Raw genomic sequence first — 27,423 nt, forward strand, 5'->3', positions numbered from 1 at the left:
GTTTTTCAATTCCCAGTTGGCGGGGGCATGTAAAAAAAGTCAATGCTGGTACTCAGGACACTGAATCAGGAAAAGGAGAGTTTGAGGCCAGCCTGGGCTACATAGTGAGATCCTATCTCAAAAAAAGTCAACACTAAAGTATTTAGGGCCAACAGAGAAACAGAGCTCCAGTCATATCTGTGCTCAGCTACAAATGCCAAGTATGAATAATCACTGTATACACCGATTACCATGCAAAATAAAAAACTTACATTAAAAAGTAATTTATAAACCACAAATATTTTAGTAGATGATTTAAGATAAAGTTTCTACATATATGACTCAATATTGAGCAATTTTTTAAATTCCCTTGTGAACAAGAAAAAAGTGAAAATAGAAGGAAAAAATGGAAACAAAGCTTTTATACACAGAGAGGGAAGAGGGCTTGGGGGGGGAATGGTATGAAATAAAATTTATGTAAAAAATTTTTTTTTAAATTCCCTTGCAACTGGCCCTTTCTTTCCCTTCTTTTGCAGAACTGAGTGTTGAACCCAGGACCTTGTCCATGCTAGGTAAGCACTTTACCACTGAGCGACATTCCTAACTCCTTTTTAAAAATTCTTTGAGACAGTATTTCATTAAGTTGCCCTGGCAGGCCTCTAACTTAAAATGTCCCTGACTCAGCCTCCTGAGTTGCTGGGATTACAGGTATGTGTCACCACTCCTGGCTGTAGCTGGCCTTTAAACCCAAAGAAAATGCTACAGATCATAATACCCTTCCTCTGAGAGTTCAACAAAAACAAATAAAGGCAAGAGAAAGTCAATTCAAGCTGAAGGAGGTACGTGTGGCCAAGAATGCCCAAGAACATAATACAAACTGCATCTGTCCCCCAAAATCTGAACATACTCAGTAATCTTTTTTTTTCCACTTTTTATATAGTATATATTTTGTTATTTTATACTAATACATTCTCATATTACAAAGGCAATTTAGTGGAAGAATCTTCCTTTTGATATTTGATCATGTGAACACAAATAGAACTGTACATTTAAAAAAAGTGTGTGTGGATAACAACAACAAAAAGACAAGTTAAAACAACAAAATAATTGTTCTTTTTTACAGGTGGACACTGAAGTGGACCTAATTCAGTTTGCTTTTTAAAAGCCTCCAAAGACAAAAAGCAGCTTAAAATCTAAGATGAATAAAAAATAAAATTGGTTACTAAACTACTGGTCTCCAGCACCATTTTGTTTTCTTCTGTTGTTGTTGTTGTTGTTGTTGTTGGGACGAGCTTGCACTTCCAGGGCAGGCGCCAGAACCACTGAGCTAAATCCCCGGCCCCAGTTTTCTGTTGTTTTGATGCAGGTTCTTCTTTGTCTGTTTCTTCTCTTGCTCTTTGCAATGGGCCAGCTGCACCATTTTCATCACGTCCTTCATCACTATCAAAGTCTGTTTTCTTGCCCTGAAACTATACTTTTCCTTTAGCAGATCCAGGCTGGGTGGCTTTATTTCCTTTTCCTTTCCCTTTAAATCTTCGACCTTTTGATTTCCATTTGTTTAGGGATTCTTGTTGATCTTCTATGATTTTTTTCAAAGCTTCTTTCTCCACTTCTCCTTCCAATACTTCCCACGTCACTTCCTTGTTCCTTAATTGTAGGCTACCATTGTTTACATCTCTGGCTTTATCTAGTGCTTCCTTGACTTTTTCTTTAAATAGAATTACTCCCTCTTTTGCTCCTCTGACAAAGTCTATCCATTTTATTTCACCATGATTTGAGAAAAGGACATGCAAATCTTCTCTACAGGTCTGATCATCTAAGTCACCTGAGAACTTCAGCAAGTATCCAATCTTTTCTTCTAGAGATTTCATTTCAGCATCTTCTGCTAACTTGTTTTTCTTCTTGCTCTTGTTTTGCTCTTAATTTAGCTTCCACTTTATTTTACTTTCTTTCTTCATTTTTCTTTGCAAAATAATCTTCCTTAAAAAGTATTAGCAAGTCTGTGTCTTTATACTTCTGGCCCGGAGTTTCTACAAACTTCTTAGCAGATTCAATGCTATCAAACACAGCAAATATTGATCCCTTAAATACTTTGTGTAATGTTCTTCTCATCTGGATATTTAGTACTTGACCTTTACCTTCTAGCCATTCTTTGATATCATTGAGGGTTGCATTGTTGAGAAGCCTTTAATATAAACAGATCTGTTTTTTACATCATTTTTATACTCATCAGTCACTTCAGGGAGGGGTTTGTTTGGAGATCTTCTGATTTTAGTTTTATCCTCACTGATTTCCATGAGTTCTGCTTTAGATGTGCTCAATGCTTCAACTATTTCATGAAAGTGTTGTTAGCCAATTGAGCCTGTTGAATTTTATCACTGTTTCCAAGGGTACCCAGCCTTCATCCAATTTGATCTGTTCCTTTAAAACTTTCTCCCATGGCAAACTGAAGTCTCCAAAATAATACTCAATTTGATGACAGATTTTGGCCTCCAGAGCAGCTAGTTTTTCATTATCACTATTTTCAGCCACTATGGCTAATCTTTAAGGCCGTGGTCCCACACACCCGCCACAGGTTCACTAACAACAACGGAAGACCTCCCCAAGATCCATACTCAGTAATCTTACCTGTCTCTGAAATGTAGGTAACAGGATCCTGCCGTAAAATTTTACCAGGTTTAGAAGACAATGGTGATTTTTCTGATTGTTTTTTGGCATTTTTTACCTGCACTGTCTCTTCTGATTCTGAATCTGTATGTGAAAAGAAAACAAAACTTGGAAAAGTATTGCAACACAGCATATTTCCCCGTGCCCCTCCCCCCCCATCCCGCCCCAACACTGGGTACTGGGGATTGAACCCAGGGCCTTCTCAATGCTTTCTGAGATTCATCCACAACTCTTTTTTTCATTCATTGACTTTCTTCAATTTTGAGACAAGGTCTTGCTAAATTGCCCAGGCTGGGCTCAAACTTGTGATCTTCCTGCTTCAACCTCCCAAATGTTGGGATTACTGGAAGGGGCCACCACACCTGGCTCAGTACTTTTTTGTTTGTTTGTTGTTTGTTTTTTGAGACAGGATCTTGCTATGTAATTCAGGCTGGCCTTGAACTCACTATGTAACCCAGCCTGGTCTGGAACTCACAGCAGTCCTCCTGCTTCCCAAGTGCTGGGATTACAGGAACCACCACCACTCCCGGTAGGCTCTATATTTTTTAGGTAGTTATTACCAACCAGTTCCTCAAGGTCCCTTTCAAGGCACATCGCTTGTGAGCTTTACCCAGCAATGTATTAGCTTCCCACTGCTGCTGTAACAAATCACCAAAAACTTAGTGGCTTAAAACACAGATTTATTATCTTAGCAGCCCTGGAGGTTAAAGTCTGATGTGGTTCTCACTGTGTAAACATCAAGGGGTCGAAGGGCTGTGCTCCTTACTGAATGCCCTAGGGAAGAATCCACATCCTTGACTTTTCCAATTGGTACCTCAGCAGCTGTCAGTGCTTCCTGGGACACTGTCCCCTGCTCGGCTCAAAGCCAGTGCCATCAGGCAGAGCCTTCAGGCTGCCATCTCTCCTTCTCTAAGCCTCACAGATCATCTCTCTGAAAGCTCTTCTGCCTCATACTCCCCACACACACTGAGTCCACCTGAACAACCTAGAATAAGATCTCTACTGCATTTGTTTTATTTTTTTTCATTTTTTATTTCACGTGCAGCTTTTATTTCCTCTTGCCCTATAACCTAACATATGCACAGGTTCCAGGAATTGGTGTGGAAATATCCTGGGGTGGGAGTCAGGGCTCTGTCCATTACTGCCTAACTGCCCAGACTACTTAATATAAACTAGGTCAAAGTTTAAGCACATAGCATACCACCTGGTATAAAACAGATGTTTCATAAATTTACTCTTCCTCTGCACTATCCACTTCTAAGTCCTATCTCAAACTGTTCTAAATTATAATAAACAATTAAACTGCCAATTTTCCAATGTTAGGTGTGGTGACATATGCCTGTAATTCCAGCACTTGGGAGGCTGAGGCAGAAGGATCACCACAAGTTCAGGGCCAACCTGGCGACATAGTAAGTTCAAAGCCAGCCTGACCCTGTCTCAAAACAACCCAATAAATAGATAGACAGATAGGTAGATAGAAATAATTAATAAAAAATGAGAAATTAGAGACATTCATAGCTAAATGGATGCCCACTGAAATGATACTCGAGTGAAATAAACAGGACACGTGTAAATACCAAATAGTTTCTCTAGTGTGAGAAACTGAAAGTGTAAATAAGGACTAAAAGGTATACTAGATAATGTGAAATAGGAAGAAAAGGGGCACAGGGGAAGGGGAAGTGTGAGGGGTAGAGGAAAGGAAAGAAGGGAATGGAATATGAGAGAAGGAAAAAATGGAAACAAAGCCTTTGTAAATAGGGAGGGGTGGAGGGGTTGAAGGGAGGGCAGGGGAAGGGAGAAAAGTAAGAACCAAGAGATACGGGGATTTAGCTCAGTGGTTCCAGCGCCTGCCTCAAAAGTACAAGGTCCCGAATTAAATCCCCGGTACCAAAAAAAGAACCAAGAGAGTATGTAAAGGTGCAAATTTCCAATGATGAATGTCATTATATTGTATACCTAAAATGTACAAATAAAATAAAATTTTTTTTAAAAAAATAAATAATTAAAAAATAAAAATTGGCCAGAGAGTTAGCTCAGTGGTTCCGCCACCTGCCCCACAAGGGCAAGGACCAGAGTTCAATCTCCAGTACCAAAAAAATAGAAAAAAAAATTTTTTTTAAATTGCCTGTTTTCAAAAAAGCTAGAAACTTCATGAGAAAAGGGACATGTACTTCTTTCAAATTCCTTACAGTATAGAGCTGTAAAAGGTACATAGTAAATGCTCACACCCTTTTAGAATTGACTTGAGTTCCTTTGCTGCTGTCAAAACTTTAACAATCTGAGTACTCGGGTAGCATGCCAGTAGTCCCAGCTACGCAGAAGCTGAGGCAGGAGGAATGCTTGAACCTAGGAGTTTGACACCAGCCTGTACAACACAGCAAGACCACATCTCAAAAATAATCATAGTTTTTTTTAAAGGGAAAAAAAAAAAATCTTGACAATCCGTATCTCCTTAGGGCACATTTTTAAAGAATTCATATAGGATAAAAATTAAAAATTAAGGTGAATACAGTGGCTCACATCTGCAGTCCTAGCAACTCAGGAGACTGAGGCAGGAAGATCACTTGAGTCCACAGCTTCAAGACCAGCCTGGGCAATAAAGCAAGGCTCTGTCTCAAAAACTAAACACAGTTGGGATGTAACTCACTGTGAATCACTTGTCTGTCATGCATTTGTTCCCCAGAACCCCAAAATAAATAAACTAAAAATAAAAAATAAGGAAAGAAAAATATCACACAAGATGGATCTTCTCCACAAAAACAGAAAGTGAGCTTTTTGGACCAGCCAGTGCATCATCAAAGGCATGTGCAGGAGCAGGGGTACAGCTCAGTAGCAGGGGACTGGCCTAGTGGTGGCCCTGGTCTGATCCCAAACAAATAGAAAAATGAATACATAAACCATATTCAAACTATATGAGACATGCTACATACGCTACTGCCTTCTACATAAACCTTTTTTTTTTTTGGTACCGGGGACTGAACTCAGGTCCTTGTGCTTACGAGGCAGGCGACAGAACCACTGAGCTAAATCCCCGGCCCCCATAAACCTTTTTTTTTCCTTTGGTACTAGGGCGCCACTGAGCTACATCCCCAGCCCTAAATAAACCTTTCATACATTAATATATTTAGGTTCTAAGTACTCCAACCAGTTAAATAAAATTGTTTTAAACTTCACCTGAGCTGTTCAGAGAGAGCTGTGCATCTCAAACATCAGTTTGGAAAACAATACCTAAGGTATATAAAAGATTTTTAAAACTTTAAAGGTCCTCAGAAGAAGTATTACCTGAATCATAGATGATTCTCTTTTTCTTGTTTGGTTGCTTTTGTTTGGAGGCATCTTCTTTGTAAGAGCTATTTACCTACAAACATCATAGTACAATTAGAACACAAAGCCTATACAACTGGTCCTTAGTTATTTTCCTCATTAGATCTGGGCTTAGTGGTTCTCAACGAGGGGCCATTTTGTCTCCCAGGAGACATCCTCAATGTCTAGAGATATTTTTATCACAAATAAGGGGGGAGGAAGATTCCTGACATCTAAGAAGTAGACCAGGGAAGCTACTAAATATCCTACAACACACATGACAGCCCTCCGCAACAAAGAGATACCTAGCCCAAAATATCAACGAAGCTCTTATTGGACTATAGAATAGTCTAGACAATAATTACATTAGAAGGGGAAAAAAGTATAGCGAAGTTATTTTATTATTCAGCTCCACTTCAACACAAACCTGTGTACAAAAAAGGGTTAAAGGGTACATTACAAAGTACTATCTAAATGAACTTAATGAACTGTCTCAAAAAAAAAAAAATTAAAGGTCTGGGGATATAGCCCAATGCAAAGGTCTTCAGTTCAATCCCCAGTAGCTTCAAGAAAGGAGGGTGGGGGTGGGGATGGGGGTGACACACACCTATAATCCCAGCACTCTGGGAGGCTAAAGCAGGAGAGTCACAACGTCATACCCAGCTTGGGCAACTTATCAAGACTTCGTCTCAAAATAAAAAATATAGGGGGCGAGGGATGCAGCTCAGTGGCATAGCACCTGCCTGGCAAACACAAGGCCCTGAGTTCAGATTCCTGGTATCAAATAAATAAATAAATAAATAGAGAGCTAAGGATATAATTCAATGTAAAGGCCCTGGGTTCAATCCACAGTACTGTTTAAAAAAAAAAAAATGTTCCAAAAAAAACTAAGCTCATAGCCGACCACTAAGCAATGCCCACTGGAAAATTAAACCAAAGCAAAATTTATTTGTATTTTGTAGCTAAACATCACATCTCTAACACTCAATTTTTCCCAAAAAGTATCAAAACAGCAAAAAACTGATTGTAATCAACTAAAAGGTAGAAATATAAGCTTTTCTTGCCCATTATATTAAGCTTCAGAAACATAAAGTCAACCAGCTTGCAATAAAACAGAACAAGTAAACCATTACAATTTATATACACCACTAGATTAGAGGACAGAGTTAGAGGCAACCACAATAACTCAAAAATGAGAGCAGACCATATTTAAAAAAGAAAAGATCCATAGAAAGGGACTCCCAAATTCTGCCTATACACTGTGGTCAATGCTTTCTCCCACACTATGTGTGTGGAATAACTCCTAGTGCTTAGCTAAGATTAAAAGAATGGAACACAGATTTCAGCTGCAGTCCATCACAAGAGGACACAAGAATTTGAAACTTGAGTTGTCAAGTTAATGGCCTGATAAACCAAAATAAAAAATGTGACCTGTGGTAGTTAATTTTATGTGTCAACTTGACAGGACCACAGGGTGTCCAGATATTTGGTTAAATGTGTTTCTGTAAGGGTGCTTCAGCATGCGCTTTTAATATTTCAATCACTAGACTACTAAGTAAAGCAGATACCCCTCCCTGATGTATTTAAACCTCATTCAAGAAGGAAATAATTTTAGGTAGCTGGGAGTGAAATGTAATGGCCTAAATGTTTGTCTCCAAAGTTCATACACTGAAACCCTAACGGTCAGTGTGGCTGTATTTAGAGATGGGACTTGCAAGGAAGTAATTAAAGTTAAATGAGATCTGAAGGGTGAGGCTTTGATCTGACAGGATGTGCACCCTCACCAGAACAGACACCAGCACGCTCACTCAATCTCTGACTACATGCACCGAGGAAAGGCTATGTGAGGACACAGGAAGGAGGCAGTCATCTGTGGAAGCCGGAAAAGAGCCCTCACCTGAAACCAAATCAGCCAGAACTTTGACCATGGCCTCTAGCACTGAGGCTAAATAAACTTCTATTATTTAAGCCACCAGATCCACAGTGTTAACCTTGTTATGGCAGCCAGAACTAACACATGACCCACAGATAAGAGCAGACACTTAAGAGACCAGTCATGATACAATCCAGATATTAGAATTAGCAGGCAGAAATTTTAAAGTGGCTACTATAACTGTTCTCAAGGACATAAAAGGAATAAAAAGTAGCTGCACGTGGTGATGCACGCCTGTAATCCCAACACGCTGGGAGTCAGAGGCACAAAGATTATAGATTCAGCCGGGGATTTAGCTCAGTGGTTTCAACGCCTGCTACGCAAGCTCAAGGACCCGAGTTCAATCCCCGGTACCAAAAAAAAAAAAAAAAAGATTACAGATTCAACACCAGTATGGGCAATTTATCGACTTAGCAAGAGTCTGTCTCAAAATAAAAAACAGAGGTCTGAAGATGCAGCTTAGTGAGTTCAATCCTCAGTATCACAAAAAAAGAGATTTATCTATCACCTACAAAAAGAAGCCAAATGGAAGTTCTAGAATTGAAAAATACAATATTTAAAATTAAAACTTCATTAGATAGGCTTAACAGAAAATAGTCAGGAAGAGCTGGGGATTTAGCTCAGTGGTGCCACCGCCTGCCTCGCAAGTGCAAGATTCCAAGTTTGATCCCTGGTACCAAAAAAAAAAAAGAAAGAAAGAAAATAGTCAATAAACTTGAAGGTTAAAAAAAGAGAAATTAAGGCTGGGGATTTAGCTCAGTGGCACCACACCTGCCTCACAAGCACAAGGTCCTGAGTTCAATCCCCAGTACCACAAACACACACACACACACACACACACACACACATCTATTAAAAGCAAAATCACACTGAACTGTGGAGGATTAACATGCACAGATGTAATACATGTGAAAACTGAAGCACAGAGCGTGGAGTAGTGGTAAGTGCACTTGTAGAACTGTACAACTGTGCAACTTTAGATCTGGACATTTTACATAAAATGGAACAACATTCATTCAAAGACACTACGGTAGCCATTGCCTACTTTCCACAGAGACTTCTGAGGTCCAAGGAGGAGGAAGAGAAGGAAGCAAGGCTTCCTGCCAAGCCTTTCCTCACTCGCTTACCTGAGGACTGGGACTCATGGCTCTGGGAGCAAACCTTGGTCTTAAAATAAAAAGTTTTAACAACTAAAAAGCGTTCCAATCCTATATAAAGAAACAAAAACAACAAACTATGAAAGTAGTGATCTATATTTATTAGAAATAATAGACTTACTACTTTTCTTCTGCTGCTGCTAAGTTATAAATCTGCATTTACATAAGGTTCCCAACATAACAAGTTTAGAAGCTAAGGTTATTTAATATCGCATACAATTCAAAATTATATTTGCAAAACTCACCTTAATTTCCTTTATTCCTTTCTTTGCTTTCAAAGTTTCTTCAGCAGCCTTTGTTTTCTCATTCTTCTTTACTGTTTCACCTACAAGCTTCTTTCCACTTGGTACAACTCCGAAGAATTTCCGAATGTCCTATGAGCAAAAACAGACTCATAAATATTAACTGCATAAAATTCTAATTTCAACTACAAAACAGGCCAGCTTTACTCACACACTGGTTTACCCTGCGTAATTTCTCCATATCCAGAGCTCTACATATGCAGCAGCAGCATTTTTATATATAAAAGCTACCTAAAAAAATTACCTGAGTTAAAAAACAATTTGCAGAGCCAGGGATTTAGCTCAGTGGTTCCACTGCCTGCCTCGCAAGCACAAGGACCCGAGTTCGATCCGTGGTACCAAAAAAACAAACAAACAAAAATAATAATAATTTGCCTACCAAAAAGTAGTATTAATTCTCAGAATATGGTGAAATACAGGGCAAAAATAAGCAAGCCAAATTTTTTTAGCGACAGCACTGTTACAAAGAGGCAAGTAGGTCTTTATTGACCACACATGCACACAGATAAGCCAGCAACCCCAGCTCGGGGTGAAGAAGACACACAGCTGAAGAACATGGCCCTTACCCATGGCCATGGGTACTTCAGTTTGAGAGAAGAGGAGCCCTCACAATCCTGATCATTCTCAGTACCGGGAGCCCTGAAATTATTTTCCTTTATCCCAAATTCTGAAGAAAAAAAATTGGTGCTCATTACAATATGCTCTTTGGTGTTTTGTTTTGCGGTACAAGGGATTGAACCCAAGGAGCACTGAGCTACATCCTCAGCTCTTTTCTTATTTTATGTTGAGACAGGGTCTCACCAAATTGCCCATGCTAGCCTCAAATTTATAATCCTCCTGTCTCAGCCTCTGGAGTGTTCAGGATTATAGGTATCACCATGCCTGACACCTTTTTTAATGAGAGGTTTATTTGGCTCACAACAGTGCACACTTTAATTATTGCATCTTCTATGTCAAGCTACAGAATCCAAATTGATCATACTGAAACTTTGCAATGTAACTTACAATTTAAATCACTCACTTTTCTGATCTTTGATATTATATCATACATATATGCACATAAATACATAGTGTATGTATGTATATATGTATATATATATATATTTATATATTCTTCCCTACCTTTCTAGAATTTGTGAAGAAACCATGGTATAAAAGAAAGGGAATAGACCTAAGAATCAGAAAGCCTTGGTTTGAATCTGTGCTCTAGTGTGATCTACCTGTGTGACCTTGAGAAAGTTACTTACTTTCTCTGTGTTCATTTTCTCATAAACAAAGTGAGATTAATTATACCTGCCTTTTATGAAGATTAATGATATATCTATCACAATTTTGGCTCAGCAAAAAGCTTCTCTACATTTCTAAACTACTATCCATTCACGTCACTTAACCATCTCCATTTATAAATTGCTTATACAAAGGGTATAAAGAACAGAAAATGAGTACTTAGGAACTTAACTTCAAAGAAAAAGGTTCAAGAACCAGCTGAACCATTTTTCCTTTTCCTATCCTTAAGTGTATAATCCTGAATTCTCAATATTTCTTTACAACCTATCTGTTCATTGTTTGAGAAATGATTGAAAAGTATTTTGTGAAATATAAAAAATTACCCATTACTTTTTTAGATCCTAGCAGTAATTATAATACCCTTACGTTGTCAAAAATCCAAAACAAGTGTGTTACATACACAAACCCAAATAGCTTTGTGGCTAAGCCTATAAAAAAAAAAAAGCAGACAAATGAAGCTACAGGCATGTTAAATTAGAGAGAGATTAAAGACTTCCTTGGAGGCTACGGGTACACACCCCTCAGTGGCAGAGCCAAGGGAGGCCTTGGGCTTGATCCCCAGCACTAAAAAAGATTGCCCTAGTTTTATAACCTCTTTTGTAAATCTCCCAATATAGAAAAATATAAAATCCATAATTTAAATCTAAAAAATATTGCTTACAGAAAAGAAACCTCAGCTATAAAACTAAAACATCTGTTGTCAGGTGCTAAAGGAAAAGACAATAAAGAAAGCCATAGTCACCCTTGTAACTTGCAAAGAATTGAGTTTGAGGCTGACAGCTACTTTATTGCTTCCGGAAGAAATGAGAGTTTAACATCAGTTTCACTTTTTTGAAATTACACCATGACTCTTCACTTCAATAGGGATGATCATTTAAACACATGAGAAACAGGCAAAGAAAGGACAGGTGTACCACGGAAATAGCAAAGCTCTAATGAAGAGGTTAGCAAGTAGTGGTTTTCAACCTTTTTGGACCAAAAAGCTCAGAACTGCAAAGAGAAAGAAAACAAAATATAATTCAGAGACTGAAAAAACTATTGCTAACATGGAGTGCTGGGTTTTGCCCATACAAAACCTTGTACTGCCATTCCTACCCTACTCCCCCAGAGGCCCTAGACTCTGGTGGCAGCGTAAGAGTTAAATTACAGCATCCTGATCTACAAATCTAGTTTTAGAGAAGAATTTTCATTAGAATGAAGGCCACCAAACTCACCTGTTTTTTAGGGCAATGTCAGCAGCTGTCTTGAATGTAAACATCTAAGAGGCAAAGGTAAGCAGTCTGACTAAGTAATTTGGAAATCGTGACTTCACCTTACTCTTGCAATGAACACTCCCTGTCTAGTATTGTAGGTCTTCAAAGATTTCATGGAATACAGAACAAGCCTAGTAGCTAATCATACAACCAAATGATGGGTCTACACAGCTCCTTTATCGATCAGAATAACTTTTGCTGAGTAATGAGTAGAAAAAGGAACAATTTTTAAATTTGCTCTTATAATCTTAGCAATGGGAAGGTCTTCTAAGCAGAATATCAAGCTAGATAAAAACCATCCATAAAGTTTTTTGGGGGAACGTCAAAAAAAGATTTGACTACTGAAAAATGAAACAAAAATCTATAAACAAAGTAAAAATATAGCTAACTTAAAAACATCTACAACATGTGTAATACATAAATGAGTTTCTATAAATCAATAAAAGATAATCTAGGACCAGGGATTTAGCTCAGTGGTTTTGCTGCCTGCTGAGCAAGCACCAGGACTGGAGTTTGATCCCCGGTACCAAAAAAAAAAAAAAAAAAAAAAGATAATCCAATAGAAAAATGAACTAAAGCTATTAATAGGCAAATTATAAAAGGAATGCAAATAACCAGCAAAATGTGCATACACCCTTTGTCTCAATTATTCCATTTTAATCTAAATGGTAAAAGACACCAGGCACTCTTGGAAGCTGAGACAGGTGGACCACATATTCGAGGCAGGCAGCAGCATCACTGAGCCAAATCCCAGGCCCAAATTCTTTTGGTACTGGGGATCGAACTCGGGTCCTTGCGCTTGCGCAGCAGGTGGCAAAACCACTGAGCTAAACCCCTGGCCCTGGATCACATATTCGAGCCCAGCCTGGACAGCTTGATGACTTAGTGAGACCTTGTCTCAAAATTTAAAAAATTATTAAAAGTTGAGGATGTGTCTCATGCAAAGGCCCTGGGTTCAATCCCTAGTACTGCTTTTAAAAAATGAATTTTTAAAAAAGATATTTTGAGGAGGGGAACCAAAAAAGAGTAATTCTTTCCCCCGCCCCCCCCAGTGATTATTAACTGAACAGACAGGTCAATTCAAGCAAGGCAAAAGATTCAGGCAAAGTCACATAAAAATAAAAACAAACCAAGTGTGGTGGCACACACCTTTAATTCCAGCACTCAGAGGCTGAAGCAGGAGAATCATGAGTTTAAGCCTAGCCCTGGAAACCTTGCAATTTAGCAACTCATCAAGACCCTGTCTAAAAATGGGCTGGGGATATAGCTCAGTGAGAAGGTCTTGGGTTCAATTCCCAGTACTGCAACAACAACAAAAAAAAATTTTGTAAAAGGAACTAATAATAAGAAGTAAATTTTGGCCGGGGATTTAGCTCAGTGGTGCCGCTGCCTGCCTTGCAAGCACAAGGTCCCCAGTTCGATCCCCAGTACCAAAAAAAAGTAAATTTTGTGTGCTTTACTTATACTAACTAGACAGATTTATGTCTCTTGATAATCCTGTGAGGTAAACAGTACATATTCAATTAGGATACATTCCCATTTGTGTTACTTCACTTCTCTGTCCTCTGTTCCCTCATTTCACTTGCTTCACAGGGTGCCAGTGAGGGTTAGAGGCCACACAACAAAAACCTCCAGAACGGAAGCTAGTCCTCTAACTCCAAATCTCTGTCCTAATTTTCAACTTGGCCAGGACTGCATCCTGTTAACAATTCGGGCTTCTCTCCCTGATCCCAACACAACCCATCCTCATGTGCTTACAGGCAGGATGAAAGGGGAGCCTCCCTTCAGAGAAAAATGTTCTCATGAAGCCACCAGGGAGACAAATCAGCACAGTTCTAAACACAGGCACAATACTGTGCTGGGCAGAGAGCTACTCGAAAGGCTCTGGGAGCAAATGCACCTAATACGGACCCCAGAAGCAAGTGCTCAACTAGCCCTCAATATCATTAGTCCGAGATACACAATACTCATGGAAATTTAAGTTTAAAGACATTTCCGTGAAGACCATACAGCAAGAGAAGTTGCTTACCGGTGCATCTCACCACCTTATCTTAAATCAAGCTCTCCAGATAAGCAGACTCTCAATATATTCAATGAACACAAGAATGGTTATTCCTAAATTCACTGACCTTCACATCTGAGCTCAGAGAGGCTCTTGATTACGTAAAATGAAACTGGTAATAACCTGTTTTTAAGGTCTGTATCCTGGGGCAAGGTCCAGTGGCACATACCTGTAATCCAAGCACTATGGGAAGCTGAGGCACGAGGATCACAAGTTCAAGCCCAGCCTAGGAAACTTAGTGAAATCCTGCCTCAAAATTTTAAAAAAAGGCTGGGGAATACAGCTCAGTATGAGGCCCTGGGTCCAAGGAAGGAAGGAAAGGGGGGAGGGGAAAGAAGGGGGAAGACAGGAGTGGGAGGGAGAGGGGAAGAGAAGGGAAAAGAGAGGGGAGGAGGGGAGGAGGGGAGGAGAGGGGAGGAGAAGGGAGGAGAGGGGAGGAGAGGGGAGGAGAGGGAAGGGAAGGAACAAGGAGGGGAGGGGAGGGAAAAAAGACTGTGGAGGATGTAGCCCCCTCAACCCAGCCCTCAGCCTCCTACCTTCTCCTGCCCAAGGACTCCCAGCTTCCAAAAAGTTAGCAATCTCTGGGCCCTCTTGAACGCGAGCCTTCTGAAGAGAGGAAATGATGGGGGAGGGGCATGGTGCCACCTGCCACTCATAAAGCTAAATCAGAAGAAGATATCAGGGCAGAAAAAGCAGAAGGCAAAAACATGTAGGCAGATGAGTAAGATAAGTAAGAAAAGTGATCTAGAAATTGACAGTGAAGGGGTAACTGAACCAAGCACAGAGAAACGGGAGATATAAACAAATGATGGGCCAGGAAAGTGGAAAGAGACTGCCAAGATAGCCCAAAGGCTGCTGAGCTACAGAAAGCCATTGGCCTGCTCTCAGAGGCCATCCAGCATCTCCCTCGGCCATTCCGTGTTCTCTGAGAGCCAGTGTCTTCATCACACTACAGAATCAACTGTCACCTTCTGTGACCATGGCTGTGCCACTGAAATAAGTCCTGATCCAGCTCAGCCTTACAAGTGGCAGGGGACACCACACAGACTTCACTGGAAAGCAGCAGCCCACAAGTGCCCTTGCTTGTAAACTAGATTATGATGAGGATGATAGTGCAATGCTGAAACAATCTCATGGGAGAGCCCAGAAAACTGCCAGACACTGGAGAACGTACAGAAAGTGTGAATGGAAACTCGAGTGAAAATCAAGAAAAAAAGACCAGAAAGGGTTAAACAGGCTGGAGCAGGCAAGGAAGCGCCCAGGAGGAAAAAGCCAGATGGAATGCCTGGTAATTTTCCTGCAGGAATGCTGGAACCCAGGGGGCTGCCTGAAATGCCAGAAATGTGATCCAGTGGTTCTTGCAGTTCTGCAGGATCTCATAGTTCCAGTGGTCTTCCAGGATACAGCCTACTAGAACCTGGCAATCATCAAAATACCTGTACAACCCAAAAGTTAGGACTCTCATCAGCTTTGCCCTTTTTGGAGGTAAAGCATAATATCCCTCTTTTTCTTTTCTTTTCTTTTTTTTTTTTTTTTTTTTTGAGACAGGGTCTTGCAATGTAGTCTAGGCTGGCCTTGAACTCACTGTGTAGCCCAGACTGGCCTCTAATTCCTGGCACTCCTCCAGCCTCAGCCTCCCAAGTGCTGGGATTACAGGCTTGAGCCACCATGCCTAGTCATAATGCCCTTCTGACAAAGCCCTTACTAAAGGAAAAGCAACCTAGATCGACTAATGAACATCACAGTAATACAAACCAGTGCAGGGCTGGGGATTTAGCTCAGTGGGTCCGCCGCTGCCTGACTCGCAAGTGTAAGGTCCAGAGTTCCATCCCCGGTACCAAAAAAAAAACCAGTGCACCTCTGAGGACACAAAGCAGCTGGATGCTTTGCAGCTAACCCCTACCCCTCTGCACTACAGTGATCTGCTGTGAGGCATTCATTCAGGTTATGTTTTCCTACTAGGAATTACAAACTTTAAGCATTCTTTTAAACTTTAAAAATATTTAAAACAGAGTAAAAGGATGTGTTTATTCCTAAATTTGAGCGGGGGAAAAAAGACTACTAAAAGAATCTTTAATGGGGATTTTTCTGGCTACTTTTAATGGTTTTTAAGAAATTTTAAGAAGATATTAAACTAGCACTTACTGTGTATTATTTCTGAGCTAAATTACTAAAGTTGACTTTCTATATTTGATCCTTAGATTATTTGTATTGTGGCTACAGAAAACAAAAAATATTTTCATTTTTAGTGTAACACTTCCTCTCCCTCATAATTTGTTTTTACTCAAACAAATTACTTTTTTTGGGGGGGGAAACTACAAATACCGTTACATACAAAGCTGATGTTACTGATACAGCAGAGTCTAGCACCTGCATCAGAACTTCCCTGTGGGGCAGAACCGTGAGTAGAACACAAGTGTGGTCTGGAAAATCTTAGGCCAGAGACAGGCTCTAGGTAGGAGACTTGTAAGGGCTGCCATCTTATGACCACCCTAAAATAACTCATTACTTCCTCAGGAAATACTGAGCGAGCCTATTGGGGCCAGGAACTATTCTCAGTGCTTGGGATAAACACAACAGGCAAAAATCTCTGTTCTCACAGAGTTTAGTTCCACTTTCTGCTCTTCATCTTTCTGTGTTTAGAAAACAAATCTGAGCATAGGAAATAAAAACCAGATAAAATACAGCACAAGACAGGATCAGAAATGGAGACTAGAAAGCACTCCCCGACATCGTCTGCAATCTGCTGAGCCTACCTGAGAGCTACCTCCACAACAATGGAAGGAACTTTCCATTCAGAGTTGTGACTGAGAGGATGGAAACCTTCCCAGGTCACAACTTAAAACCATTGGGCCTTAGACTGCTCTCCCAGTACCATCTACAGAAGTCTCAGGTACCTCAGGTTTAAAAACACAAGTTCTTTCAGACCTGCATAACTAGGAGAAGTGAAGCATTTCAGGCTGATCATGCCTGATCTAATGGTTTATTTCAGAATTTTGACATTTTTTAATAGAGCAGACATACTCCGTGGTTTTATTCATCCAAAAGTTAGTCAAATTTTGCAACTCACTTCTGTTCCAAAAAATCAAATTTAAACTTCATGAATGAACATAAAATTAAGTTTACACAAAAACAGACCTACAATATAATATGATAAAACACTGTATTTCTCTAGGCTACTGTATTCATTGTCATGAAACTTTTTTTTTTGGTACCAGGGATCGAACTCAGGTCCTTGCACTTGTGCGGCAGGCGGGGAAACCACTGAGCTAAATCCCCGGCCCTGTCATGAAACATTTTAATAGCTTACATATCAAATTACACAGAAAGGACTAGAGAAGATGTTTTCATACTGGCTTTTTACCGTATAGTTGATTTTTTAATGGGAAATTTAAAATTTATTTGTATTTATTCACTTATCAAATATTTACAGAAAACAGCTGGACACAGTGACATGCCTATAATCCCAGCACTCTAGTAGGCTGATGCAGGACGATCAAAAGTTTGAGCCCAGCCTGGGCAACTTAGTAAGACCTTGTCTCAAAATAAAAAATAAAATACTTTTAGTTCAGTATTTTAGTATTTAGTGTCATCACATTACAAAATCAAATGTTATCATCTGTGACCGTGACCTGATCCACCTCAGCCTTACAAGTGGCAAAGGACAATGATACACTTTGCCCACTGTTCAACAATTTTCCATCCTCTCCTTTGAAATTTTTTCAGCATTGACTATCATCCTCAGCATAATCTAGTTTACAAGGAAGGAGGATGTAGCTCAGTATAAAGGGTTTAATTCCCAGCAGTGGAAAAAAAATTCTTGGAAAACATACCACGTGCTACCTCTACCCTTGCAGAGCTTTTCTCCCAGTGAAAGCTACTGCAGCTAACAGGTTACCCATTTATTAAAATATGCCACAGTGTGTGCCAAGGAAACAAAACAGATGGGCATTCACTAACTGTCTCAGTAGTTTCTACACTTTCACATAAATACACAAATATATATGGATATGCAGAAATACATAAAGTGCACATGCAGAAATAAACATGCACACAGAACACCGTATGCAAGGCTGGCATGTAGCTGAGAAGTATACCATTTGCCTATAAGTCCCAAGGCCCTGGGTTCAATTCCCAGCCCCCAAAACACACACACACACACACACACACACACACACACACTTATGCAATTGTAGGAGTTTTCCTCAGAAGCCTATTATGAACCCCAAACTAAAAACTTCAAATCTGCAGGGCATGGTGGCACATGCCTGTAACCCTGGCACGCGAGAGGCTGAGACAGGAGGACTGCCTCAATCCAGGCCAGCCTAGGCTTAATGGTGAGTTCAAGACCAGCCTGAAGTACTGTATAGAGCAAGACCATCTCAAGAAAACAAAAAACCACTTCAGATCTACATACTCACACTGTGTGAGCTAACACACATCTGCTGAACACATAGTTACCTCCCAAATCCTCCATCTCCATGCCAGACCTCCTCTGGGCTTAATAGCCACACAGCTAAGTCCGCCAGGCACAGCTCTATCCAGCTGCCCAAAGGTGCCTCCAACTCATAATGTCCGCAATTAGGTGCATCTTCTGCTGCGATTTGCTTCTCTCCCTTTGTTCCCAACTCCACACACAGCACCACCATTCGCCAAAAACAAAATCTTGGGCATTGCCTTTCTGCCTCCCTGGCCATCCACTGAGCATCTCTCCTACCTATCTCCAGAATACTGCTGTCTTCTCCCTCAATTCCAACTGCTTCATGGGAACAGAGCCGTGACTTCAGGCTTCATTTGGTTTTTTTATAGGACTTACTCTGTACTATTCAATGATTTAAAGCCTTTTAAATATCAATTTATTTAATCCACATAAAAACCCTATGAATCCCAATTCATATGTGAATCCCAATTCATTTGTTAATCCCAATTCAGGTGAGAAGCTTGAGAATACCAACAAGATATTCCCTAGTAAAAGTTCTAAAATTTAAGACTCTTAAATATAAGCAAAAAAAAAAAAAAAATGCTTGCATTTTCCTACTTTAAGGCATAACTAACAATTCTACAACACCATTAGACAGTAACATTGCATATCATTAAGCCCAAATGCAATTTTAATATACACATACCAAGACAAAGTACCAGATTGTGTCAAGTATTCCCAAAAAAATCAGTCATTTTTAAGTCTCTAGCCTATACAAATGTTTTCAACGTGGTTGATTGGTTAAACTCTATTAAGGCAGTTAGAGAAAAAAAAATTGCAACAAATCCCCCTAAACCCACAGAAATCATGATGACCTTTAGCTTCAGAAGGTACAGTACAAAAGCTGATATGTATTTGCTATAAAGTACAAATAGCTCTAGTTATTTTTTTCCACTGGAAATGGGCTCACCCAACATAGAAGTGACATTTGCCTATGAAAAATGTGAAGAACGGGTGGATAAGCAGCTCAGGGTAGAGCACTTGGCTCACATGTGCAAGGCCTTGGGCTCAACTCAGCACTGCAGAAAAAAAAGAAGCACCCATGTGAAAGGAAGCAAACAACGTCCCATGTTCACTTATCTTTGAAGATTACATGTTTTTATGCAAAATAAGTACCACAGTACCTTACAGAGTGACTGTCAAAATATTATATATTGGTTTTACTTCTCTATTTTGAGACTAAAAATACTGTATAAATATTTTTGTTTAACATTTTTAAATAGCCCACCAAATTCATGAGCAGGAATTATCACTAACATACCTCACAAAATCAATCCCAATATAAAAATCTTTTATCCTGAAAGCCACTAATATGCAAAACTGTTTTTTACTAAAATATAGTGATGTAGCTTGTGGCAGCACAGCAAAGGAAAATTATGATATAATTTTAATCATTTAGCCAGGTGTGGTGGTGAACATCTGTAATTCCAGCCCTTGGAGGGGGGCTGAGGCAAAAGAACTGCCTAGTTTGAGGCCAGCCCGGGCCACATAGTGAGTCCAAGGCCAGTCTAAGCTACATAGTGAGACCCTGTTTCAAAAAAAAAAAATCATTTGAAAGTATTTAAAAATTAGGGACCGGGGATTTAGCTCAGTGGTTCCACCGCCTGGCTTGAAAGTGCAAGGTCCAGAGTTCAATTCCCTGGTACCAAAAAAAAAAAAAATTTATATTAAGACCTTGTGCTTTGGAAGCAAAAAGCTCTTGGAAGTCTTTCCCCCTAAGATCAGGAAAAAAATAGGATGCTCACTCTTGCCACTTGATTCAACATCATGGAGGTTACAGCAAAAGGAATTAGGCAAGAAAATGAAAATAAAAGGCACCTAGATTGGACAAGAAGTAAAATTGTCTTTTCATGGATGAAAAAAAATCTTAAAATATAGGAGCTAGCTATATGACTCCATGGTAGAACACTTGCCTAGCATCCATGAGGGCCTGGGTTTCCGCTCTAGCACTTTAAAAAAAAAAAGTACTATTCCAGTTTGGGTCTAGTGTCCCAAGTTTCACATGTCAGTGCTACTGGGAAGTGGTAGAACTTTGAGAGCGGAGCCTAATGGAAGGAAGCCAAGTCCCGGAAGGCACGGACTTAAGAGAACACTGGATGGGGCCCTGACTATCCTCTCTGCTTCCCACTGACAGGAAGTAAGCAGCTCTGCTCCACTGTGCACTCCCCACCATGACATTCTGCCTCACAATGGCCCAAAATAATGCAGCCAGCCAACTGTGACTAAAATCTCTGAAATCAGGATGCAAAATAAATCTGTCATCCTTATAATTTTGATTTCCTCAGGTATTTTGCCTAACATGTGGGCTGGGGATATATATGCTCAGTGGCAGAGTGCCTGCCTAACATGTATGAGGCCTTCACTTCAATCTCCAGCACAGAAAGAAATCCAAGTAAATAAATTCAGCAAGGACAGAAGACCAATACACAAAAACCAACAGTATTTCCACACTCTTGGCAATGAAAAATCCAAAAGTAAATTTTTTTTAAATTACATTTAATCAAAAAAGCAAAATAAATAAATAAATAAATTACATTTAAAATATTATCAATGTGAGTCAAATAAACTTCTCCTCCTTTAAAAATATAAAATAGGGCCGGGGATTTACCTCAGTGGTTTCACCACCTGCTGCACAAGCACAAGGACCCAAGTTCGATCCCCGGTACCAAAAAAAAAAAAATATATATATATATATATATATATAATAAAAAAATAAAATAAAAATATAAAATAAAGTATTATTAAAAAGAGTAAGTTTCTCAGCCCAAATGCCCATCAACAGATGAGTGGATAAAGAAGATGTGGTTTTTTTATATAATGGAGTACTATCAGCCATAAAGAAGGATGAGCTTCAGACATTTTTAGCTAAATGGTTGGACCTTGACACCATACTCTTAAGTGAAATAAATCAGACACACACGTTTAAATACCACGTTGTTTCTCTGGTGAGAGAAACTGAATAGGGAAATAAGGATTGAGATGTATAATCAATGTTGGGAAATGGGAAGAAAGTGTTCAAATGTGAAGGGAAACAAGGGAGGGGGGAGGGAGAAAAAAAGGGACAAGGAAAAAGTGAAAATAGAAGGAAAAAATAGAAACAAAGCTTTTGTACATAGGGAGGGGAGAGGGCTTGAGGGGGGAATGGAATAAAATAAAATTTATTAATAAAAAAAGAATAAGGGCCGGGGATTTAGCTCAGTGATTCCACCGCCTCCCTTGCAAGCGCAAGGACCCGAGTTGGATCCCCAGTAACAAAAAAAAAAAAAAAGAAGACGTTTCTTAGGAATATATTTAACAAAAGTATAAAGTCAAACAGGTGTTGCAGTACATGCCTGTAAGCCCAGCACTAAGAGGCTGAGGTAAGAAGATCTCAAGTTGAAGGCCAGTCTGGGCTAAATAGCAAATTTAATGCCAGCCTGGAACATAATGAGACTTTGTTTCAAAAAAAAAAAAAATGTTAAATCCATACTCTGAAAACAATAAAAAGTTCTTAAAATATTAAAGAAGGCCTAGATGGAAAGACATACCATGTTCATGGATCAGAAGACTTAATATTAAAATGGCAATACTCCTCAAGTTGATCTACAGATGCAAGATATTTTCTATCAAAATCCCAGGTGATTTGGCTGTTTCTAAATCTAAATCTTGGAAATCCAAGAGACTGGAATGGCAAACGATCTTGAAAAAGAACAAAGCTAGAGGAGTCATACTTCCTGATTTCAAAATTTATTATAAAACCACAGTAAGAAAGTGTACAGCAACATTAGGACAGATGTACAGACCAATCAAACAGAATTTAGAATTCAGAACAAAACTCTCCCGTTTAGAGTGAACTATGTTTTCACAAGGGTACTAAGATAAAGTAGTGAGGAATGAACAATCTTTTCAAAAAATGGTGCCAAGGCAACTAGATATCCACATGCAAAAGAATAAACTGGGACCTCTATACTTCACGCCCCATTGAAAACAGAGGAAATGAGAGAGGCAAGTAAGGGCCTCACAGGCCAAGTACTAATATAGATAGATTGATAGATGGACATATATAGATATAGATATACCTACATGGCAGAAGCTATACTACACAGGGTCACAGCACTGTTCTGGGAGGTGCATTCAACATAGCAAATATGATGTGAAAGCCGCCCTCTAAGAGGGGCAATGAGGTGGCTCAGGTCACAATGTATTTAGATTGACCTGACAGATCTCAAAAGATTGTCCCTTAAATATGTGTTAATTCAACTTTATGCATATTTTCAATAATTATACCAGCAAATCAATTATACATGCTGGCTTCTTTAAAATGACATCCTTCAGGTTTTATTTACAGTTTGAGAAACCAAATCTCATAGCGATCCAAATTATTTATTACATGGCTATTTTATTCCTTTTTTCCTTTCATTTCTATTGTATTAATAAATAATACATTCACATGGTTCAAAATTCAGAAGAACAGTCTTCCTCCTAGCCTGCCTCTCAGGCAAATACTTCCCATCTCTGGGGCAACAGATTTATCAGTTCCTTGTATATCTTTTCAAAGAGCGTTTATATCTTGACAAGTGTTTCATACCATGATATAAAATTTTGTTTTTCTTTTTCTTATTTTTTTGGTACTGGGGATCAAACTCAGGACCTTGCACTTGCGAGGCAGGCAGCAGCACCAGTGAGCTAAGTCCCTGGCCCAAAATTTTTTTTTCTAATGGCCACACACAATTCACAATTCCACTGTGTAGATCTAGTATTTTATCTCTTTATTGATAACTTTCGTTTGGAAAACATTTGGGGAAAAAATGTTCCCAGGGTAAGAGCTGTTAACCTTTTGTCTATGAGTGGGCTTCAGAAGCTAGGTGAATCTCCTAAAATGCTGTGTTATGTGACTATATGCATTTCTCTGGGCAGAAAACTTGCACACAATATACTACATTTATCATCAAGACCTATAGGGCTGGGGATTTAGCTCAGTGGTTTCACTGGCTGCCTTGCAAGTGCAAGGTCCCAAGTTCGATCTCTGGTTCCAAAAAAAATATGACTTGTGTTCAAAAAATATTTTCTAAAAAAAATATATATATATATTTTCTAGGGCTGGGGATTTAGCTCAGTGGTTCCGCTGCCTGCCTTGCAAGCAGAAGGACCCAAGTTCGATCCCTGGTACCAAAAAAAAAAAAATTTTTTTAGACACCAGGTGTGGTGGCGCACACCTGTTATCCCAGCACTCAGGAGGCTGAGGCAGAAGGACTGCCGTGAGTTTGAGGCCAGCCTGGACTACATAGTGAGTTCAAGGCCAGCTGGAGCTACTAGCAAAGCCCTGTTTCAAGAAAAAAAAAATTTTTTTTTTAAATAGAATTCTCATCTAGGGTTTTGCTAGACCTTTTTTTTTTTTTTGGTACTGCGGATCAAACTCGGGACCTTGCGCTTGCGAGGCAGGCGGCAAAACCACTGAGCTAAATCCCCAACACTAGACTTTTTTTATACTTCAGAATAGAGGGCTTAGGTAAATACTACCAATATAATACAAATTTCTTATCTACTTTCTGGAACTTTTTCCAATAACAAAGAGTAAAACTGATCAATTTGACCTATTTCTTTTCTGCAAAGAGGTCTGCTTTTCATCAGCACCATGAACAGGAATACTAAAGAAAAGAACCAAAATTTAAAACTATCTGAATGATTAATAGTTGATATACAAGCTGTCATTCACCATAACTGACACCAAAGACATCTATAATCCCCCTTAAAAATCTATGCTACTTCCCACAGTGCTATCTGAGAACACAGGTCATTGGAAGTTGGGCAGGTGCATAATACATGCCAACCCATGCAGAATTCAAATTTGTATATACCTTGTTTAATCCTCAAAATAAACATTTACAATAGCTATCATTCCCCTGCCCCTCTTTTTTGTTTTTCTACCAACAAGGAAATAGAGGCTAAGAGATTACTAACTATTAAACCGTACTAGTACACTAACAAACTATCAAACTAAAACATCACCTCATTCTTCATCTTAAAGACTCCAGGGCCAGGGATTTAGCTCAGTGGTTCCAGCACCTGCCTCGAAAGCACAAGGTCCCAAGTTCAATCCCTGGTACCAAAATAAAAAAAGAAGATTCCAAATCTCACCAACTTTCCAAAATACTATGGTACCTGAATTCCAAAATGTTAACAATGATCATTTTAGAAAAACAGTACAATGTAGTGGTCAAACACCTACTTTTAATTCTAATTCAATCATCTACTAGTTAGTTATATGACAAAGTAACTTGTGGGTCAGAATGAAAAAAATGTATTTAAACCAAACAGTTCAAGATAGATGTGATAGCACATGTTTGTAATCCTAGCACTCGGGGAGGCTGAGGCAGGAGGACTGAAAGTTCAGGCAGCTTAACAAGACCCTGTCTCAAAATTTAAAAAAGGTGGGGATGCAGCTCAGTACAAAGGCCCTGGGTTCAACCCCCAGTATCGGGGAGAAAAAAGTAAACAGCTCAGGGAGGTCACTGGTTCAGAATGGCTATTATTACTATTATTTTACCTTTTTTAATAAACAAATAGGTCTGCAAAGTTTCCAAATTTGCCATAAAACTTCTTCCCTTGGAATGTTAGCACTCTGGCAAGCTGAAGAATAACTGAAAAAAAAAACTATGCCTGGTTAAATATCTTCTGGTTTAATGGAATAGCTTAATTTGTCTTTTAAAAATATTTCAAACCATATCCACTGCCATGATGTCTTTTTTGCCAGCTGCTAATTATTTTACTCTCAATTTCTTTGAATGTTTTACCAAAGTGATGCACTGAAGTTTTGAGGTTCCAAGTTTTTTAACCTTAGGTGATAAGAGATGACAGCTGTCAAACATCACATGTTTCTATTCCCTGTATTCTTCTTTTCCTGGTAAACTGTATTATCTGTTTAACTCCTACAATCTCATCCAACAAAACAAAACATCTTCCACACGCCATCCGGTCTGCACACAGCTGAGATGAGAGACTCGGGAAACTGCTGATGAAAGTCAAAGGCCTGAGACAACTTAATCAAGAGAAAAGAAAGTTTGCTACATTCTTCGTCCTTGTGCCCCAAAGCTGGAAATCTGGGCTTTAGCAAGCATTCAGCCTGAGGTCTGGGGCAACACGAACAGAAAAATAACCTTAACGCTGCGTCCCCAAATCATCATTAGTCTTACTTCCTCCCTTCCCCCAAGAGTAGAAAATAGAAAAGAAAGAGGGCCGGGCTCCACCGAAATCCCTGCACATGAGCTTCGCCCGGAGCTGGAGCTGGAGCTTGCAGTCCCAAGCAAGTTGTGTGCCCGGTGCCAGGTGCGCGGCCCCTTCCAGCCTCCGCTCCCCCACCTTCCCACCAGGAACGCCCCGTCCACACCAGGCCTGCAAAGTCTCCCAAGCCCCCTACACGCATGGCCTGCCCCCGGGGCTCACCATCGCAGCCCCAGGAGGAAGGAGCAGGCGGGCAGGCCAGCTGGATGGGCAATCGGTTAGCGGAGATCGGAATCCATTGGCGCCAACAACTTCTCCCGCGAAGTGAAAGAAGAGGGAGCGGCGGCGCGCGGCGATGACGTCAGGAGGCGCGCGCAGCCCTTCGGCCCCGCCCCGAGCTGGAGGTGCCCGGTGGGTGCGCTAGTGCCGCGCGGGTGGCCGCCCAGACTTTGCAATCGCCGGGGTCGCTGAACCGTGGTCGGTATTTGGGTCAACTTCACAGGTTTTTGGCCGGGATACCCAAATAGGGGATCCGAGATTGGATTGCTCGTAAAACCTGGTGCCAGAATCCTGCAGGCTACACGTCTGGAAGGTGCTTACCTTTAACCGCACTGCTGAGCTAAATCCCCGGCCCTCTTTTTTTTTTTTAAGTATTGCCGAGTGAACCAAGGGCCTTTACATTGAGCTATATCTCCAGCCCTTTTTTTTTTCTTCCTCCTTTTCCTTAACTTTCAGGGTCTCGCCAAGTCTTAAATTGCCCAGGCTAGCCTCGAACTTGTGATACTCTTGCCTCAGCCTCCCGGAGTGCTGTAGTACACGTGCCACCACACCCAGCTTGGTGTGTATTTCACATACCCCAAATAAATAGCTACATTTTTTTTTTTTAGGTACATGTCTTCAGTGTCGTGAGATGGTACGTGTACATAACACTAAGTAGCTAATCTGAAAGGATTTTATCCGAACATCTTCCTAGGTTTTTTAAAATATTTAACTCACTAAATTAGTTGGGGTTTTTTTGTTTTGTTTTTGTTTTTCGTTGGTTTTGTTTGTTTTTTGTCTACTAATAAAAGGAAACCCAAAGTTTGATAACCAGGCTAAAAGACAATATTGTATAATTCTAGACAAAAGACTTTAGTAAAATTATCTACTCGCCATCACTCATCTCATTTTACAAATGAAAAATGTGTACTGGACAGTCACAGGCAACCATAATCCCAGTATTCTGGGAGGCTGAGGCAGGAAGACCACAAATTCCAGCCCTTGGGTTCAATTCCCAGCACTGGAAAAATAATGAGTGGTGGTAGTGATGAGGACGAAGCCTAAACAAGTTAAGGGCTCTTTGTTCCAAAACTACCAGGCTAGGCAATTTATTAATTTATTTTTAATTTATCATAATATTAATATATATGGAATCAAGTAGATAAAATCAATTCACATTAGTGAAAAATGTCTACAAAATGTCTTTGAAAAGCAAAGCAAGACTGCATTTTAACAATTCATATCCTCGTGTAGCTAGGCATGGTGGTGCAATCCCAGCACTCTGGAGCCTGAGGTAGGAGATCGCTGCAAGCTGAGGCCAGCTGGGGCTACATAGTTCAAACCCGGCCTGAACTACATAATGAGACCTTGTCTCAAAAAACAAAAAAAAAATTCATATCCTTGTGAAAGACGTGGGCTGTAAAAATAAAGCAGTGTGTTTAGCACAAACTAGAGATATCTGCATCGTTTTTCACATGTATTTCCATCTACAGTTCAAAAGAGGTAGGCTTTTCTCCAATACCTGAGAACTTAACTGTGATA

General features: G+C 39.8%; 1 protein-coding gene and 1 pseudogene across 5 annotated transcripts in view; both read right to left on the bottom strand.

Annotated features, from left to right (window-relative positions):
* Rfc1 (replication factor C subunit 1) overlaps positions 1-25,970 on the bottom strand; it is an 85,840-nt gene extending 59,870 nt beyond the window's left edge. For 4 of the 5 annotated variants that reach the window (XM_087187480.1, XM_087187478.1, XM_087187479.1 and 1 more), the window contains exons 1-5: positions 25,846-25,962; positions 24,412-24,502; positions 9,285-9,413; positions 5,929-6,004; positions 2,608-2,730 (exon numbers count right to left, since the gene is read on the bottom strand). In XM_087187480.1, coding sequence (XP_087043606.1) covers positions 2,608-2,730; positions 5,929-6,004; positions 9,285-9,413; positions 24,412-24,423 — 340 coding nt within the window. In that variant the 5' untranslated portion in view covers positions 24,424-24,502; positions 25,846-25,962. Of the gene's footprint in view, positions 1-2,607; positions 2,731-5,928; positions 6,005-9,284; positions 9,414-11,842; positions 11,887-24,411; positions 24,503-25,845 lie in introns of all 5 variants that reach the window. The other variant, XM_087187481.1, reaches the window with a different exon arrangement.
* LOC106008202 (lupus La protein homolog pseudogene) lies at positions 996-2,520 on the bottom strand (annotated as a pseudogene).
* Positions 25,971-27,423: the final 1,453 nt, after the last annotated feature.

This window comes from Heterocephalus glaber, unplaced genomic scaffold (assembly GCF_053883595.1).
Source record: "Heterocephalus glaber isolate CG9 unplaced genomic scaffold, H.glaber_assembly_v1.0 deba00001509, whole genome shotgun sequence".
Lineage (NCBI taxonomy): Eukaryota > Metazoa > Chordata > Mammalia > Rodentia > Bathyergidae > Heterocephalus > Heterocephalus glaber.